Source organism: Abrus precatorius, unplaced genomic scaffold (assembly GCF_003935025.1).
Source record: "Abrus precatorius isolate BTA unplaced genomic scaffold, Abrus_2018 Scaffold2, whole genome shotgun sequence".
Lineage (NCBI taxonomy): Eukaryota > Viridiplantae > Streptophyta > Magnoliopsida > Fabales > Fabaceae > Abrus > Abrus precatorius.
In genome coordinates this window covers 31,359,034-31,378,088 of record NW_020874362.1, presented here as the reverse complement: position 1 = coordinate 31,378,088, position 19,055 = coordinate 31,359,034, and the positions used below count along the sequence as shown (strand labels likewise).

The 19,055-nt window shown below is 31.0% G+C and overlaps 1 protein-coding gene across 1 annotated transcript; it reads right to left on the bottom strand.

Annotated features, from left to right (window-relative positions):
* Window positions 1-15,788: 15,788 nt before the first annotated feature.
* On the bottom strand, window positions 15,789-18,511 carry LOC113858974 (geraniol 8-hydroxylase-like). Its single transcript, XM_027491785.1, has 2 exons — window positions 17,425-18,511; window positions 15,789-16,650 (listed from the first exon to the last, which is right to left on the bottom strand). The coding sequence occupies exons 1-2, from the start codon at window positions 18,385-18,387 to the stop codon at window positions 16,021-16,023; spliced, it is 1,593 nt and encodes a 530-aa protein (XP_027347586.1). The 5' UTR covers window positions 18,388-18,511; the 3' UTR covers window positions 15,789-16,020.
* Window positions 18,512-19,055: the final 544 nt, after the last annotated feature.

Genomic DNA, 19,055 nt, shown 5'->3' with positions numbered 1-19,055 from the left:
TTCTTCTGGTATATGTTGATTCTGAATGGGTCCTATGAGTTCTTTAGGCATTCCCTATTGTTGGTTGGAGCCTTCTTGCTGACTCCTAGTCTGTACCATGTTTACTGAGGGCTGAAGCAATTCGAGCTCCACGGTAGGCGCCAAAATATTCCTGCAAAGGATACACTAGTTCATTGTAACTTTTGTTCTCGCGTACTGCTGTGACATTCTCGTAGAATATTCCAGATTCTCCTTGTTCGTAGGAGGAAGGTACTTGTAATGACACTTCGACAATCAAGTAAATATTCGGTATAGAACAATAAACGCTATTAAATATTCTCCATTCTTCTTTACCTGTCCTTTTTACTTTTTTTTTTTATAGGCATAATATTGGGCTAATGGGCTTGATGAGTCAGCCCTAAACTATCTTATGATTAGTTGGATAATTAATCATTCTTTATTTGATTAATTATCTTAATTATCCTGTTAATCTATTTTGATGTGACTGGAGAGAGTGTAAGTACCGTTCAGCCTAAAGTGGGCCAAAAGGGTTAAGTACCTTCTGACCCAAGACGAGGCCAAAAGAATGTAGTTGTCCTTTGGCCTAAGATGAGGCTGAAATGGTATTCAGTTTCCTGTTTAAGTAGAAATGACCGAGTCATGTCTTATCTAGTACAATATATATGCAAATATAATATATTATTTATTATAAAATTTAAATAATTTTTAATATAATAATTTAATAATAATATAAAAAATATTTATAGTATATTTTTGTCATATGTAAAAATAGTTTAAACTAAATTTTAGAAACTAATTTAAACTAATTTTTAAAAAAATTAAAATGAATTAGTTTATAATTCAATCCATATAATTAAATTTTAAATAAATTTAGATTGATTTTTTAGAAATCTAATCCATAAATACCCTACTCGTAATTGATAATACTTTGCAGCTAAAAGCTTATATTTTATTAATAACTTATTGAATTAAACCTATTTGATAAGATTAGTTGTACAACTAGTTAAAAGATGTTAAATGACTAAGAGAATAGATATAATTATTTTGCTTGTGTGCAAGTTGTTGAAAAACTAAAAAAAATAATAATATTAATAAGTAGTTTTTAATAAAATGATTGTTACTTGAAGTAATTTTCTATAAACCTACTTTTAAAAGTTATATTTTTTTTATCAAATAAATCTATTAACTTATTAATATAAAAACTAAATTATAAGATTTTATGCAGAAAAAAGAATCACGTATTAATGTTTTACGCCTAATCATTCAATTTGTGATTTGACTTACGCAATCTTTGGTTTGCATGGAGTTATGTAATGCCACAAATCTCGAACCTTGGACACAATGATGTTAGCATAATAAGCATACTATTACACCAGGCTCGAGTCAGACTGAATTATGCAATCTCATACAACGTATGATTCACCATTAAATAATAATTGATTTTGCGATATACAATTTGAATAAACCTTAACCAGAAAACTGAATCAAGCATATAATCTTCAAGATCTATATATAAAAACTGACTCATGCAAACCCAAACCAGACTGATTCAATCCAAGTAAACATGTTTGTTAACGAGATGTATCAAATCCAATTTATGCATCTATCAGATTACCCGTTCCTCTGACCATGTTTATCTTCATTGACTTGATATCAAAAGCATTAGCAGATACTTCATAGCGGTAAGTAATAAACTTGAAGCTCGATAATAACGCTGCGAAAAACAAATTTCATTGTACGTAGTTAGTCTATGTTCATTGTAGACAGCTCTACGAAGGCACAGGTAGGAAGAAGGAATAAAATCAAATGCAAATAATGAATTACATAATGATCAATATTAATATATATTGAGAACATTAGTTTGTGAAAATAATAAAAATAAATCATTATATTTTATTTAAACAAATAAAATTAAAAGAAAATTGAACATAATTTGTATTGAGTGGTCATGTGACCACCACTAGACTTTTAGTGTCTATATTTAATATTCTCATAACTTTATATGAATTTTTTTTTACATAAAAAAATAAGATAATATAATCACACCATAAAAGAATTCATATAGAAACTTTAGAATTAAAAAAATTTATGATCATTGTCTAACAACAACTAAAAAAATAACATTATTAATATTTTTAAAAACATCACTATTTCAGAAATGAGTTTTTGAAGTGCTAACTTACACAGCGGTTAGTAAAAATTACTTTGTAATTATATATTTAGAGAACGGTTAACAGAAAATCGCTCTCAGATCTATACTTTTGAGTGTGGTTCTTTATTAACCGCTCTCAGAAATAGAGCAGTTCTCTATTAACCGCTATCTAAAGTCATTAAAGTTGTTTATAAATGAAACAACATTTCTTCTTCTTAGCTAACAAAGCTGGTCTCTGTAAGTTCTGTTCATCTTCTTTGCTCTCTATATTCTCTTCATCTTTTCTGTTAGCCTGCTTTCTTTATCTTCTCTCACTAACAAATTAATTTTTTTTCTTACATCTGTAGGTACTTCTTCATCCTTCTCTTTTCATCTTCTCTGCGCTAACAATTAGTTTTTTTTCATATCTGTAGTTACCTCTTCATTCTATGTTATTCTCTTCATATTTTTACGCTAACAAATTTTTTTTTCTTCACATTTGTAGGTACTCTTTTATTCTCTCTTTTTTTCTTCTTCTCTTTATTAACGGTAAATCATCCATTCTCTTTTTTTTTCTTTTTTTCTCTCTATTAACGTTAAAAATTATCCTACTAACTTGTTCTTTTTTTTTCCTGTTTGGTTCATGTAGATATGGATTATTTTTGGTTAACACCAAATGTATAAACTCAAGATTCAATTTTAATTTGTGATAAAAAAGAAGAAAATTCACAAAGAAATCAATTCTAAATTTTGATTTAAACGTAATAATAAATTAATTTTACTTTACAACAGATCGAAAACTTAAAAAGAAATCAATTTCAAATTTCAGATTCGCAGTCTACATTTATACTTTGGAGAACGGTTCTATGTGGAACCGCTCTATAATCTTATACCTATATTTTGGAGAGCGGTTCTATGGAACCGCTCTTCAATCTTAACTTTTGAGAGCGGTTGTTTAACCAGTCTCTTAAATATAACACATCAGATAGCGTAGGATTTTAGAGCAGTTTTAAACCGCTCTCAGATATCTATTTTGGCATAGTGCATGAAGTTCTCTTATAACCACTACATGATCCCAATATACTTCCAATTTTTAAAGATATGACTGAAACACTCTACCGCACTATAAAGAAAATAGAAAAATATAAAATAAATAAGAAAGTCATAGTTAAGTTTAAATTATTTTTAATTAATCGAATTTTAAAATTTAAGTTAATATATAATATTGACTTTTTAATGTAATATTGGACAACGTAACATTTATTTTAAGATATTTTTTCAGCAAACTCTAACATTTTTTCTTCGAATAAAGTAAATACATATACTTTATTGTCTACGTTAACAATTAACAATCATAGTTTAAACATACTTTATCATAAAAAATATATTACACATTTTATATCAACATTAGTTAATATCCATATATAACCACTACATATTTTACATCAATAACAATCAATATCCATATATTATGGAAGATTTAATAGTAATAATTTATGCTTTGTATATAAATGATAACCAATTCTAGTGTAGTAAACTTTTAAACAATTATAACAATGCAACCAAATAATCTTTATTTTCATATAAAAAATATATGTTTCGGTTAATTTTGATGTATATAAATGAGTTATCAAATAATTTTACAACATTGATTTAAAATTTTGTAAACATTATATATATTTAAAAGAACTTTTAATTTAATGATTAATTTGAAAATATAATAATCTAATAAAAAATTATTAAACAATGTAATAATTAAGGTAACTTACACTAATATAATTTGATTATATATAGAGAAAAAAGAAGAGAAAGAGAGACTATCAATTTATTAACATCAGATGTTAAACGTAGACACTTTTATCATGTAATAATTTTTTATACGATTTAAAATTTATCAATCTTTATTTAATATTTTTTCTTAAGTTATGTTTGTAAAATTTCATATAAAGATAAATAATTGGCATTTCATTGCGCTATTTGTTTTAACAAAGAATATGTCATTGAAATATAAATAGATATAAATTCTTAAATAACATATATAAATATATTTAAATTATGAGAATTTGATATTGTGAGAAGATAAATTATATAATTTAACGGTTAAATTAATAAATTTTATATTTTATACAAAAATTTTAAATATTATAAATGTATACGTTAGACATTTGATATTAATATAAATAAATAAATAAACATGACACGAATTTATCCTAAAAATTAAAGAAAAATTGACGAAAATGGGCCATGAATGGGTTATAGTTTCCGTGGCTTCAGTTGGTGGAAAAAATAATCGTAGAATGGAGCATTTTCTTTATAAAGATCTTGTGGTAGTATGAATAAAAGTGAAGATGAGCGCTGATCAAAAGTTGAAGAAAAAAATGAATACCGGAAGGTTGATAGCGCACGGTCGACCTGACGCAACGTATAATGGGGGAAGTATGCGCGGAGGGACAGACAGGGTTTGGGAATTTTATGGCAAAAGCGTGAGTGTGTGGACCCCCACTCATCATTGGGTCAAGGCCAATATTTACAACTTGAATGTCCCTTTGATGATCTGGTGGGGAGCCATGAGGTACCCACTTGTCTTCTTGTCCTCTATTAACTCTCCTCTTCATTGGTTATTTATGAAAATCTCCATGTCTTGTATTCCCAGTGGATAACATGTGGGCCTTCCCTTCTATCCTTTCTAATTTTTCTTCACACGCTGCGCGTAAAACAAAATATAAATACAAAAGGTGGGAATGTTAGCGCAACCCACCCAATATGATGAAAATATTACAGTTAATCACCAATTTCAAATCATAATTAACAAATTCACGTTATAATGCATCCAACCACTAAACCGTGTTTTGGGTGATGTCGGTGCTGTACTTTCTTTTCTTTTTTCAAGTTTTACCATTCGTTCTTTCCTTGTTTCCCTTTCTATTTTTCTTTTAATATGGTAGTCTCTTTCTAGTGGCTGAGGTTAGGTGGGTACTGTGATTTGGGTTGGAATAAGTATACGCATTAATTCATCCTTTGAGTTAATGTAAATAAGCAACTCTCCAACCCCCAACCCCTAGCATTCAACATAAGCATCATACATGTATCCGAAGCACCGACACCAATCTCAAATTCTCAGTTACTTACACGGGCACGTATGCATGCAGTCCAAAACCTTTTTATCACTTTTCATTTTTCCACGTAACAAAATAACAATTATCTCTTTCAAACCAACATTATATATCTTCCATATCTGCAGAAGCTGCACGGAGTGAAATTTGCTGCTGCTCAAAAGGTAGACAAATTGAATGTTTTTCCCCCACAACTCATCGATCCAGCGTCATATTCCTAATTGATGTCACTCTAATCACCATCATGAGAAAAAAAAAGTCTATAAATTAATCAAGGTTATAATTTTATTAAAATAGCACATATCCGAAAAATCTATATATATATATATATATATATATATCATATTGTGCTAAATGCTACATCTAAAATCTAAATTTTAACTCGCAGTAATTAAGGAACTTTAATTATTGTTAATATATTTTTGTTTTTATTTTTTGTTATGTTAGACTCTAGTACAGCTTCCATTCCCAGTACCCTTTGTCCTTTTACTGTTGTGTGCCAATTATTGTGAATAATCTGGAAATTTCTGAGATTCGTTCTTGCTCCTGTTTTCTGAATATTTCAAATCCTCGTTTCTCTCTACACCATCCCAGCTTCCGCCAAATCGCGTTTTTTCTGAACAGTCATCGGACCCAAACTTCGATTAGCCAACTAGCCGCTGTCTGCTACCGGACCTTCAAGCCACAAGCTCCACCTTCGACCCATCTTTTACAAACATAGTCCTACCCTATGTTTGTTTGTTTTGTGAAAAACGTTAATGCCAACTTTTAGGAATAAATTTAAACGTATGAAAAAAAGTTTACTTAAAAAACAAATATTTATAATATTAGAAATGCAATAAATATTTTTTGATAAAAATGTATTTTATTATAAAAGTACTATTATTTATATAAAAAAACACAATTCATCTTATTTTAAAAATAAATATATGCTAAATTATATTTTTGTTTCTCCAACTTTAGTATTCGTTCAATGTCAATTTTCTTATTTTTTTATTTAAGTAAATTTTGACATTTTATTATATTATCATCCAATTTTTAATGACAATTATAAGATCTTTTTCCTCTTCTCCTCTTGGCCAAAATTTGTCATTAATGACAATATTCCTCATTTCTCCCTACTTAGTCCAAATGAGGTGTTCTTCCCCTAAGTCTCTCTCTCACATACCTTCCCACTCTATTAAAATTGAAACGCTAATCTCCCTAACCACACTTCGCTCTCTCCCTTCTCCTTGTAGCATGCTTTACGAAGAAATGAGGACTAAGGGGATTTCTCCTGATTGTTTGACCTTTACTATTTTGGTTAGGGGGCATTATAAATATGAGAGGAAAGAGGATTGGAATATAATGTTAAAAGATTTAATAGTATTGGGATTGTTTCCAGATAGTTCACTGAATAATGTAACAGTATCATGGCTACGTTGGACTGGCAGACTTGACGAAGTCATAAAATTATTGGAAGAATTGCTTGAATAGGGACTAACTCTTAGTGTTATTGCTTTTAACTCATTAATAGGAGCCTATAGCAGGGCAGGTTTAGAAGTCAAAGCTTTTGAAGCCTATCATATTATGGTTAAATGCGATTTCACTCCTTCATGGACAACATGTAATTCTTTGCTTATGGGTTTGTGTAGGAAAGGGAGGCTGGAAGAAGCTAGAATACTTTTGTATAAGATGTTAGAGAAGGGATTTCCCATCAACAAAGTGGCTTATACTATGCTTTTAGATGGATATTTCAAGATAAATGATCTGAATGGGGCTCAATTTTTCTGGAAGAAAATGAGAGAAAGAGGTATGTATCTAGATGTTGTTGCTTTTGCAGCCTTAATAGATGGACTTTCAAAAGCGAGTAATGTTGAGGAGTGATATGAAGTGTTCTTAGAAATGTCATTTATAGGTGTTGTTCCTAATTATTTTGCTTACAATTCTTTAATTCATGGGTTCTACATTTATGGTAGGATGATTGAAACATTAAAGTTGAAGAAAGAGATGGGGCAAAAAGGCCTTCTTCCTGACGTTTTCACTTTCAATATCATCATTGATGGGTTTTGTAGACAGGGAAAAATGAAGTTTGCAATTGATACATTTCTTGACATGCACTAGATTAGTTTGTTGCCTAATGTTTTTGTTAGATATTTTTAGTTGTAGTTAGTATTTGATTTAAAGTTATTATGCTTTCCAATATTTTAGGAAATAGTTTCGTATTTTCTGTTTGCATTATGTTCGCTGTTCTGTTTGCTCTTTGGTCCCTATACAACCTATTTAAAGGGCTTTTCTTGATTGAATAAAAGTGTAACATTCCTCCCAAACATTATCACTTTCACTTTCTTATTTCTACTGTTCATACAACAGTGATATCTGAGCTGTGAACGGTAGATTAAAAAAGGAGGAAGAGCAAGTTGAAGAAATCTCATTACTAATGGTTTGTCATGAAAGGGAGTCAACTAGCAAGAACATATGATATTTAGACACTTGGGTGTAACAATAAAGGGCTCTTCTTGATTGAATAAAAGTGTAACATTCCTCGCAAACATTATCACTTCCACTTTCTTATTTCTACTGTTCATACAACAATTTTCACATTTAACATATTAATTGGAGGATACTGTAAGGCATTTGACATGGTTGGTACATGTGAGATAGTTAACAAAATGTACACATTTGGTCTTGAGCCAGATGTCACTCGCTACTAGAAAACTTGCAAATATAAACGAATTTATAGATGAATTTTTTTATTATTACAAACGAAGTTTAGCATTACAGATAAATTTACAGACAGTTCTTGTCTGTCTATAATATGCACGTTGATAAATAATTACAAAATAATTACAGACAGATTTTTAAATCCGTCTATAAATTACAGGTAGAAAATTTTGTCTGTAATTTACAGACAGAAAATTTTGCCTGTAATTTACAGATAGAAAAATTCGTCTGTAACTACAGACGAAAAAATATATCTGTAAATAACAAACAAAAAATTCCATCTGTAATTTATTTATGAAATTTTAAAAAAATTGTTTCATTTTTTATAAACATAATTATTCTTCACTGTTCCTAATTATCACAATTTATAAACATAATAATAATAAAAAAATTAAATATTTAAAATCAAAAATTATTTATAAAATATAAAATTAAATTGTCATTATAAATGAAGAAGTAAACATCTAAAAAAATAATATCAAATATAAAATAACATTGTATATCACTAATAATTAATGTGATCATCTTCCAAAAAAGTATCGCCATTAGTAGAAAAGGAGTCAGGGGAGGAATAACGCATGGAGTGAAGATTGGTGGTGTTGGAGTTGGTGGAGAAGGAAGGAGAGATGTAGAGGTGCTTGCTCTCATGAGCTGAAAGTATGCATGCATTTACTGCATCTGCATATGCTATTGCTGCATTTGTTGCTGCACCTCCTCTGCATCCTCAATGCCACCTTCTTCTCTATCTTCTTCTCCATTTTTTTCCTACTTTTTCTTCCATACACTTTCCTTAGTCTTCCACATCTCCTCATTTTGCTTATGTAATTCTTCATTGAGGGCATGGACCTGAGTGCGAACCATGTCTTCCACTTCCTCAGGTACAAGAGAAGGGACATCTCCAATGCAGACACAGGGGACATAGAGTCTGCAAAGCGGCTCCCCATGCCATAAATGTGGCCTTTATAAAGGCCACCCATCGTCTTTGACCATATAGTATCCTTATCAACTGACTTTTGATTCTGAGAAGATGTCTTCTCAAGCCTTTGAACATAGTCTTCCTATAGTTCAATGTAGATAATTATATATTAGTCTCGAAAACTATATAATAAATCATTAATAATAACATATAGTGTCAATAAGGATGACTTATATATGTGGCCTGAGATTGTGTATCAACCCACAAAATTTTGTCTCCCTTGTAAGTTTCTGTCTCCTTGAACACCTCTCCATGTGTAGGTGGTCTTTTCAGTGACTTTTCCTGCAATTTCACTTAAATCACCACCTGACTCATCAATTATAGATTGAATAAAATAAATTTTAAAAAAATTAAAAATCACATACCAATTTCGCTTTAGTGCTAGCCAAAGTCGTAGAACCACCAGTATGCGATGATCCTCTTTTTAAGGATGCCTTGTTTGTCTTGTTCTTTATGGAGAGATTTTTAAACTCATCCATACCTCAATATTCTTGTAAAACATGGAGTAAGTTGGATGCTAATCAATCAGCAAATGATGGATCCTGACAGGCCTTAATATACATATATCTTAGTCGCTTTGTAGTGCGACTCTTCCATACCTTGAAAATTATCTTTTTGTCCTAGAGGAAATGAAGAAGTTGCTCTACATAAATACAATTTTATTAGAAGAATTACAAGAAACAATATCTAATTACACTTAGCTGAAATTAATTAATTGTTATTACCTTCCAATCTTTAAACCATTTCATCTTTGTATTCTTAGGCACCTTTGCAAAACTTGTGTAAGGCGCATCATTATCAAACTTCTTCTTAATGGTATCTGTCACCTGGTGGAGACCCTTCTGCGGTGGAATCAAACTTAACATATAATAAAACAATACAATTATTATAACATTCACATCAAATAGAGTTATTATTCATATTTTAAATTTAACTTACCAAGTAGACCTATCACATCTTAAAGTTGGAAGCAATCTTAATGATGCTTGAGTTTGTGATGATTGCTACCTACTTATAGGTGGGATAGCAGTGGATCCCTTCCTGTGTAGAAGGAGGTTGTGTGGCATGTGTAGTCGGCAATGAAGGAGTGTTGCCATGATTAGGACGCTGAGCAACACATTTCTTACCTTTACCTGCTATATCTGAATAAAATATAATACATGTTTAGAGACCTAATACATAAATACATAATATTGTATCAACCTTTTATTTTACATTACACAAATTTCTAATGTAAATTTTGGCAGAATCTCCTCTAATATATGAATATTTCGTTACATCTGTTTACACTTAATAAAACAAATTTCTAATGTAAATTTTGACATAATCTCCCTTAATATATGAATATTTCCACGTACTTAATACAAAAATCTAAATTTTCTTTACACATAATCTATATATTATGTAACAATATATTAATCAATGCATAAAAAACATACATATTATAATCCTAAACTGTTATAGAGCACATCTCCTTATAACTCTACAACATGCATATTCTACAAACTCCGCAAACACAAATAATCTCACAACACATAATAATCAGGTTCAGAGAAGGACCTTTACATCCTTCTCTTCAGTCATACAATCTTCAATCCTACAACTCTATTTTAGAATTTTTAAGTCTCTAAAATACATAAAAAAATAAAAAAAACTAAACTAATTAAAAGTTAAAGTTTCGTACCAAGAACACAATTATGCAAATTATCTTTCAAATGGATGCTCCAATCACTCGCAAAGGCCAAAAAAATGAAGCACCTAGAGAGAGACAGAGAGAGAGGCAAGAGAGAGAAAATTATGCAAAATGAGGAAGAAGAAGGAGGAGATACGTATTTATGTGTTTCACACATTACAGACAAAAAAATTTATCTATAAATGGTTTAATAAAATGGTGCATTTTAAAGGTTCAATTACAGATAGATTTTTCCGTCTATAAATTTGTCAAATATAGTTATAGACAGAAAAAGCTGTTTGTAAATTGCTAGATGAAAAGTCGGTCAAAAATAGCAATATTTATAGACGAATTTTCTCGTTTGTAACTCCTGTTCCAAAATTTTCTCCCATTTTCAAATTACAGATGAAAAAATCCTTCTATAATTCCTATCTATAATACTTCGTGCCAAATGGTTGGCCAACTACAGACAATTATTACAGATAGATTTTATCCGTCTGTAATACAGATGACTTTATAGACAGATTTTTTAAAAATTTTTTTAAAAAATCAAAAATCAAAAATCCGTCTGTAACGACCGTCTGTAAATAACATTTTTTTAGTGGTGACTACCTATAATATACACATGCATGGTCATTGCAGCAACTGAAAAATAAATCAAGCAGTTATTGTTTTGGACAACTCATTTCTTCTGCTATTGTTCCAGACATAGTGACATTCAATACTTTGATGACTGGTATTTGTAGTGATATATTGGATCATACTATGATTCTTATTGCAAAATTACTTAAGATGATTTTTTTCAAATGTGGTTACAATCAATATATTATTGTCTCACTTATGCAAGTAGGGGATCCCAGAAAAGGCCTTACTATGCTCCGTAACAACTCATGGACATTAGAAAGATGTCACTTTAACTCCCTAATTGGCTAAATGTGCTACTCTTGGTGCAAGAGCAATAAGAGTAACATTAAGTATTGGGAGGTTGCTATCCAATATGTGGGTTAGACATAACACCTTTAATACTTTGATGGTAATTAGATATCAAATATATTTATGTCTTTTCAGTACATTAAGACAAATCATCGTTAAGAATTATTCCCATGTTGATAATGTTTCTTCTTCAATAATGACAAAAGCTATAGGAAGCACACTGTTATTTTCATCTTGAGTAGTAGCAATTAACAATGTTTGTTTGTACTTACCATAAAAAATGTACTATCTACTTGTATTATAAGGTTATAGAACTTGAATGCTTCACGACATTGGCTAAATGACCAAAACAATGAATGAAAGACTCTGAATCTATTATCCATTACATTACCTCTAACATAATTATTAGTCTCAATTTTGTAAACCAACGCAAGAACATGTAATTGCATTTATTCCAACCATCTTGGCAATATTGCATAGGATTCATCCCAATTACCAAATATTGTCATAATTGCTTTTGTTTCGCATTCCATACTTTTTTGTATAAAATTGAATACCTAAATTGTCCATTTATTCTCTCTTGGATTAATGAAACTGGTACTGACGGTTCTTGTTTCACCATACTTGTCATTCATAAAAATAATGTCTCGGGTGATAATATTTAAACATCATTTCTAAGAAAACAAACAAAAATGACATTACCTTCAAATTCACGTACCAATAATGCATAAACAGATAAAATTTGAATCCAACTTTTTGTAGTCTTGAGAAATCATTGTATTTACGCATGTATGCGTACAATTCCATTTCATAATTTTTCAATTATTTGTATTTTTTGGCAAAAATGTTCTTACTTTCCAAGGACATCCAATATTATGATTCATACACTTCATAACATGAGTTATCACTTTTGACTCAACCACAAAAAATGCTTGATCTTCCCTCATTGCATAATATTTTATTGCCATTTTAACATCCCTTTTAGAGTTAAAGAGTTGCCTGACATATGATGCATCTCCTTATATCCATGATTGTGACGAATGCAATTCAGGAAAATCCAATTCTTAATCAGGGTATTCTCAATTAATCTTAGTATAATGTGAACCTATATTTCAAAAATGTATTACAGAATATGTATTAAACTTCCACAATGTAAGTTATTAAAATTTCACAAATAATTAATTATATAAAATAATACCTGTTAATTGTTGTTACACCTCGCTATTCTTTCAACATTTAGAATATTGAGCATTATATAAAAATTGTCATCCAAATTAGTATCAGAAGAACTGTTTAAAGGGATTTGTTCTTTATCTTCATAGTCATCTTTTTCATCTGCAGATCCTACATTAACATGGTTTATTAATAAATTAGTAAATTTCAAACAATATTATTTAATAAAGTATTTATATTAACTCTTCCAATTATATACTCTTCTTCATTGTCATTAACATTTACAGGTGAGAGTGATAAATTTAAAGCTAATGATTGTGCAACAACATGAGAAGTTTGACCAACTGCAATATTCACATATAACTCATCACCACATACATTTAAAATTGTGTGATTTTCACTCCTTACATCATCAAAATTCGTGCAATTAATCTACTACTAGACAATCTCAATTTTGTATATATCTTTCTTTTTAACATCTCGAAGGTAATATCATGTTCTATTTTAATCATCTTTTTGTTACTTTCAAATATTATATTCTCATTTCTTTTGTACACTCTTTCATTCTAATATAAAATAACCACAATTTCAGTCACCCTTCATATCAAAATTTTAATAAAAAAATAATGAAAATAGATTAACTGCTTAAACAAATACTAATAAAAAATATTAAAAATAAATTAAATTAAAAGAGATCTATATTTACATTTTAAATATTATACTTATACGTAATAAATTTTATTCATAACACAACAAATATTTTAATTTTAAAAATTAATAATTACATAAAATTAAATTATTTTTACTCTAAATACAACTTTAAATGCATTATAGTTTTTTTTTATATTATAATATTATTATAATTACAAATTTTTATTTCAAAATATTCATAATAATATAATCTAAATCTTAATTGCAAAAATTTTAAGAATTCAAACTTCTAACCTGAAAATTTTTTCTTTTAGTTGTTTCTTTAAATTAAACTTCTCCCAATATGTAGAGAATGCACATTCTTTTCAAATATGTATACACTTCATATAGGATAAAGACTTATGGGCAAAGGAGTGTATTAGTTTTTCAACTGTAGGATAAAAGTATATTTGGCAGTATAAAGCACGAGTCAAATTTCAAATTTTCATTAGTCGATATATAAATGTCAAAAATTAATATACTAACATATAAGTGTTAGAAATTAATAAACCAACCTAAGTGTTTGACTCTTCACTTAAATATCATAAAATTATTTGTCGACATAATTAACATATGACAGTGAATTAAGTTAGTGTTGACTTTTTACCTATTTGACACTCCTATTTTAGTAATTAAAAATTTATGTCGTTATTTATTAAATTAACACTAATAATAAAAAAATAAAAAATAATTATATCTGCCGTAAATTTTAAGACACTTTATTATTCTCACCTAGACATATAATGTCTTGCCCAATCACCCGATAGGGTGAACTACTTTCTCCATTAACCGAGTAAAAAGAACCCATAGTAGCTCTCAAAGCGAAGTGCTTTTTTGAGTGGAATTAATTAGTTAGCGAACTGGGCTAGGGCCAACATACTTTGTTCGAAGTCCAACACCAGAGGCTCGACATTAAAAAAAAAAAAGGCATTTTCGGCTTCCACCTGTTATAAGTACTCATAGCCGCTGTCGACTCTGTTAGGGTTTTCAGTTTCCCCTTTGTTTGCTACTTTGCATATATTTTGGGGTTTAAATGAAGTTATCTTATTTGTATGTGTGAGTCTATGATTGTGAGGGCTGAGGCATATGGGGAAGAGCATCGTTAAACTATGGCTCTGAAAAACCTGTAGGTGCTCTACGGGGTGCCCCGCTATTCAAGCCCTTCACATTAAATATATGGCATCATAGTACGGATTTTGTGCTCTGTGGGTGGTTCTTGGATTTGGGAATTTGGTATCTGGAAAGCCTTCGCCTTCCCCATTTTCACTCTTCCTTTCCATCCCACTTTTTTCCACCACAAATCCGCCTCCAAACGCCATTACAATGTAACCGTCAGTTTTTTTTTTTTTTTTTCGTTTGACCTTTTTCTTTTTCTTTCTGTCTAATATAAAATGCAGTTTAGATGCTAAAATCACTAATTCCTTTTTTCTTTTAATTAAATTGCTGTTTTATAGATGTTTTATTAAGTTTTTAAAAATTTATTTGGACATTACTTGTAATCCAAAGGACGTAAGGGGTAACTTTTGCAGATGATAGGGATTTTTCTTAAAAATTTAAAGACTTTGATCCATGTCTTCATTCCAATAACCGGTGTTTGCCAATCCCTATGGTATTTGATTTAATCAGTCCACGGTAATCAGCAAATCCATCCTGGGTTTTGATCGTTCTCAATGGACCCTTAACCGATTCTCAGTAGCAACACGAACAAAATTAATGCAGAGCTATTACTCGAAGTTGATTTATGAAATATGACCCTTAACCACCAATATTGTATTTCGTCTGTCTCGATTCAATCCTGTGCCCTGAAATTCGGTGGTGAAAAACATGGTTCTTTACGTATAAAATTGAATCAAATAACGGGTTTGAGAAATGAGGTGCTACAACAAATAAGTACATCTTAGTCTACCTACCTTACTTTAAGGAAACTTTACATTTCACCTTGATTATACAATCAAGAGAATACATAAAAATTCACTTAACACCGACGAAAACAAAGTGAGTTTATTCATTTAGTGTATGCCATAGTTCCTGCAGTGGCATTGTAGTCTTTGGATTCTGCATCTTTCAAAGAACAAAAGAATTTTGGGAATTTGTGGAGTTTCCGATGGCACTTCAAAAACACATTTTTGTGTTGGACACAAGCGCCCTACAAGTATTACTAAAGTGGATCACCCTATATTGACCCTAATGTAGTAAGCATTGGTTGCATGAGCAGCCATTTGGGTTATTGAGTCTCTCTGTCCAGTGTCAATCCTTTCCCAACGGCACCAGCCAAATTCACTCGGTTCAGAAGCATGAAACTTAGCATTCCAGTTCAATATGCAAGAACCAGAACAAGAACCAATGTAAATCAGAACATTTTGTTAATTAAATTAAAAGTCCTTGCTAAGTACTCTTAAATTGGAGGAGACATTGAATATATGTGATTATTTAAACAAAATACATTACTTCTTACTTTAAGACTGATACTTACAACTACTATTTCGGTCTATTTACACGTTCTCACAGTCAAGCTACTGAAGCAGTTTCGTGGAGAAGAATAATACCAAATAGCAAATTAAAGCTCAACACATCCTTTACTAGAAAACCGTATTGTTACTATATAAGCATGCATTTCACTTACATAACATCATTGGTAGAGTTCTGGTTTAGATAGTCTAAGCTTTGGAATAACGACTAGTGGCTTCATTTTCTTGATGACAATGCCAAATTTGCCTGAAAATTCAAGCACCGTGCCACTAGGCAATCTCCACTCAAAGGAATGTAATAAGGAAGCCAGCATAAACATTACCATCTTCTCAGCAAGAGGTAGCCCTGCACAAATTCTTCTTCCTGATCCAAAAGGAAAATACTCAAATTTGTTGCCCGAGTAATCCAAGTTCCCACCCTCATTCAGAAACCTTTCAGGTCGAAATTCTAATGCATCTTCCCAAATATCAGGGTCCCTATGTATGGTCCACACATTCAACAGTACTTGTGCACCTTTTGGTATGGTATATCCACCAACAGTGCTATTTTGACTTGGACAGCGTGGTATCAAAAAGGGAAGAGGGGGATGCAAACGAAGTGTTTCCTTTATTACAGCTTCTAAGTACTGCAATTTGGATAACTGGGATTCTAATTCAACACAGTTGTCCAATCCTATTACCGCATCCAACTCTTCATGAACTTTCTTCATTGCCTCTGGATGCTGCAACAGCCTCGCCACCACCCATTCCAATGTCGTTGATGTGGTCTCAGTTCCACCCACCACAATGTCCTATATGCATAAACAAGCATGTAGATTTACATATTTTAATTGGTGCCATAACAAAGTCCAGACCAGAGCGAAATTTCACTTACACAATTTTTTTTCCTGCATCTAATTTCCTGTGTATAAAATAGATTGAATAATGCAAGTAATTATAGAACTATGTCCTATAATTAAGAAACCCATATGAGATACTGAAGAATAAGCTATTCTTTTTTTTAAATTATGTTGACCAAGAGATGTTGAAGCTGCATAGATTATTTGAATTGAACCAAATAGCATTAACCAGGGGCAAAATATAGAATGAGCGCAGAGATAATAATTTCATATTAATTCGAACCAATCCATATGCTCCCATTTTTAATAAGATTCCGGCTAAAAACATACAAGTGCTGTAACGTGCCTCCCCGTGGGTGTCTGGCATGTGGGTAATTGTTTCTTATGTTATGTTTCCTCTGTATAATTTGTATATATTCTCATATACAATTATATGCTTTAAAGAATCATCACAATCTTAATATTTTGATTTCAGGCTCACTAGTATATGAGGAACAGCGTATGCAAATGTCTAAAGATGGGATTTTGATGCACTTTGTGTAGGGAAATCCCAACTGGCCTTACAAATGTTGCTCAAATAATGTGTCTATTTTTCTCTTCACAACTAACTGTAGTGTAAAAATGGATATCCCCTACAAATCCCTCAAAGATGAGGTTAAATGATAACTGTGACCCGAGTGATAAAATATTAAACAAGTTAGAGATAACTTGGACTAGGAAACATACTATGAGGATGGCCTTGATCTCGTTCATAGTCATTGATGCTGAATCACTATCGCTCTTCGTAAGCTCCAACAGAAATTGCAGGAAATCTTTCTTCGTTGACTTATTTTCTGCACTCTCTGTCACATTCATTCGCTTTTCGATTGCAGAATCAAAAAGCCTATCAATCCACTGGGATACCCTTCTTGTTCTTCTCTCGATTCCTTGTAAATCAAACCAGGCTAGTCCAGGGTAAAGATCAGAAATATTTGGCTTCCCAATTAACACCATAAGTTCAGACACCAATGCTCTAAACTCAGCCCCAATAGCAACCCCTTTTTCTCCTTGCAAGGTCTCACCCCAAATCATACTCATTATTGAATTTGTAGCAGTTAGAAAAGCCAACTCACCCACATTTACGGGAGACCCTATTTTCTTCTCATACACATCTTTGATGCACTTTTTAACCTCTACCCTTCTATGACAAAAAGAGTTACTGATGTTGGTGTTGCTAAGCATCTCACGCACCAAAATCTTGCGAGCCTTTCTCCACTGTGGACCATGAGGCAAAGAAGCTATATCAGTGCCACCATACAAGGCAACCAATGCAGAAATGGGTGGGTCACGGTTGGCAAATATGGTGTCTTGGTCAAGCACTACCTCTTTCCCCAGAGAGGGTGAACTAATAACTACATATGTTTTGGTTCCCAACATGAGCTTGAAAATCGGACCATAAACACGTGTAAGGTTGTCGAATTTGAGGTGCGGAAGGGTTCCTAGAAAGGGTAAGTACCCAACAAATGGCAAGCCTAGGGGACCCGGAGGTAATGGAGATGGAAGGGTGGTTTCATTGCTTGGATTCTTGATCCTCTGAAAGAACCATAGTAATAGCACACAGATAAGGGTGACCGAAATGGTTGGAATCAGCTGCGAGTTGGTGGTGTCACACAACCATGGCAATGTGACACAAAATGAACTCGGTAGCATTTTGGATTCGGCTGGGTGAACTTACCTTCCTCGTGTTATCTAGTTATATTTGCTTAATCAATATGTGGATGTGACCCAATAACTGTAGAATCTACAGTGGTTGAATCTATAGCGTAGATGTCATAATCTCTTAGATGTATCTAAAAGAAGTGCCAATCCAAGTCAATGCAAGACAACCCAGAAAAGAAGATATAAGCAGCTATGGTAGATCCCGGATAGTTCTTGCTGTAATTGTGGCCTGCCGTTAGAGTCAACTTTAAATGAATAAATCCAATCTGATTCACTTTACTAGGTAGACAACAAATGTTAGGTTGGTTTAACTCAGTAATTTGGTGGTTGATTTATTAAATAAAAATGAAAAATCCAAAGAATGAAAGAAAAAAAAAATTCCTTAAAAATAGATCATAATTATTTAGGTTATATTTGGTAAAAAAAGTAAAAGTTGCTAGTTTGTAATTATGTTATTTGTTAAAAGTTGTACATTTATAATTAAAAGTGTGTAGTTATTTAAATATTTTATTAAATTAAAATTATTAATAAATTAATTGTGCAATAAAATGATTTATATTAAATAATTTAAAAAATATATAATATTATATTAACATAATATTAAAATTAAATATTACTTAAAAAATAGAATACAATGAATACATATTTTTATGATATTT

Excerpts from the sequence above, each read along its gene's own strand:
- LOC113858974 (XM_027491785.1), bottom strand. The coding sequence starts at position 18,387 with ATGCTACCGAGTTCATTTTGTGTCACATTGCCATGGTTGTGTGACACC. Across the intron at positions 16,651-17,424 it reads AGATCAAGGCCATCCTCATA|GACATTGTGGTGGGTGGAAC; the intron begins GTATGTTTCCTA and ends TTATGCATATAG.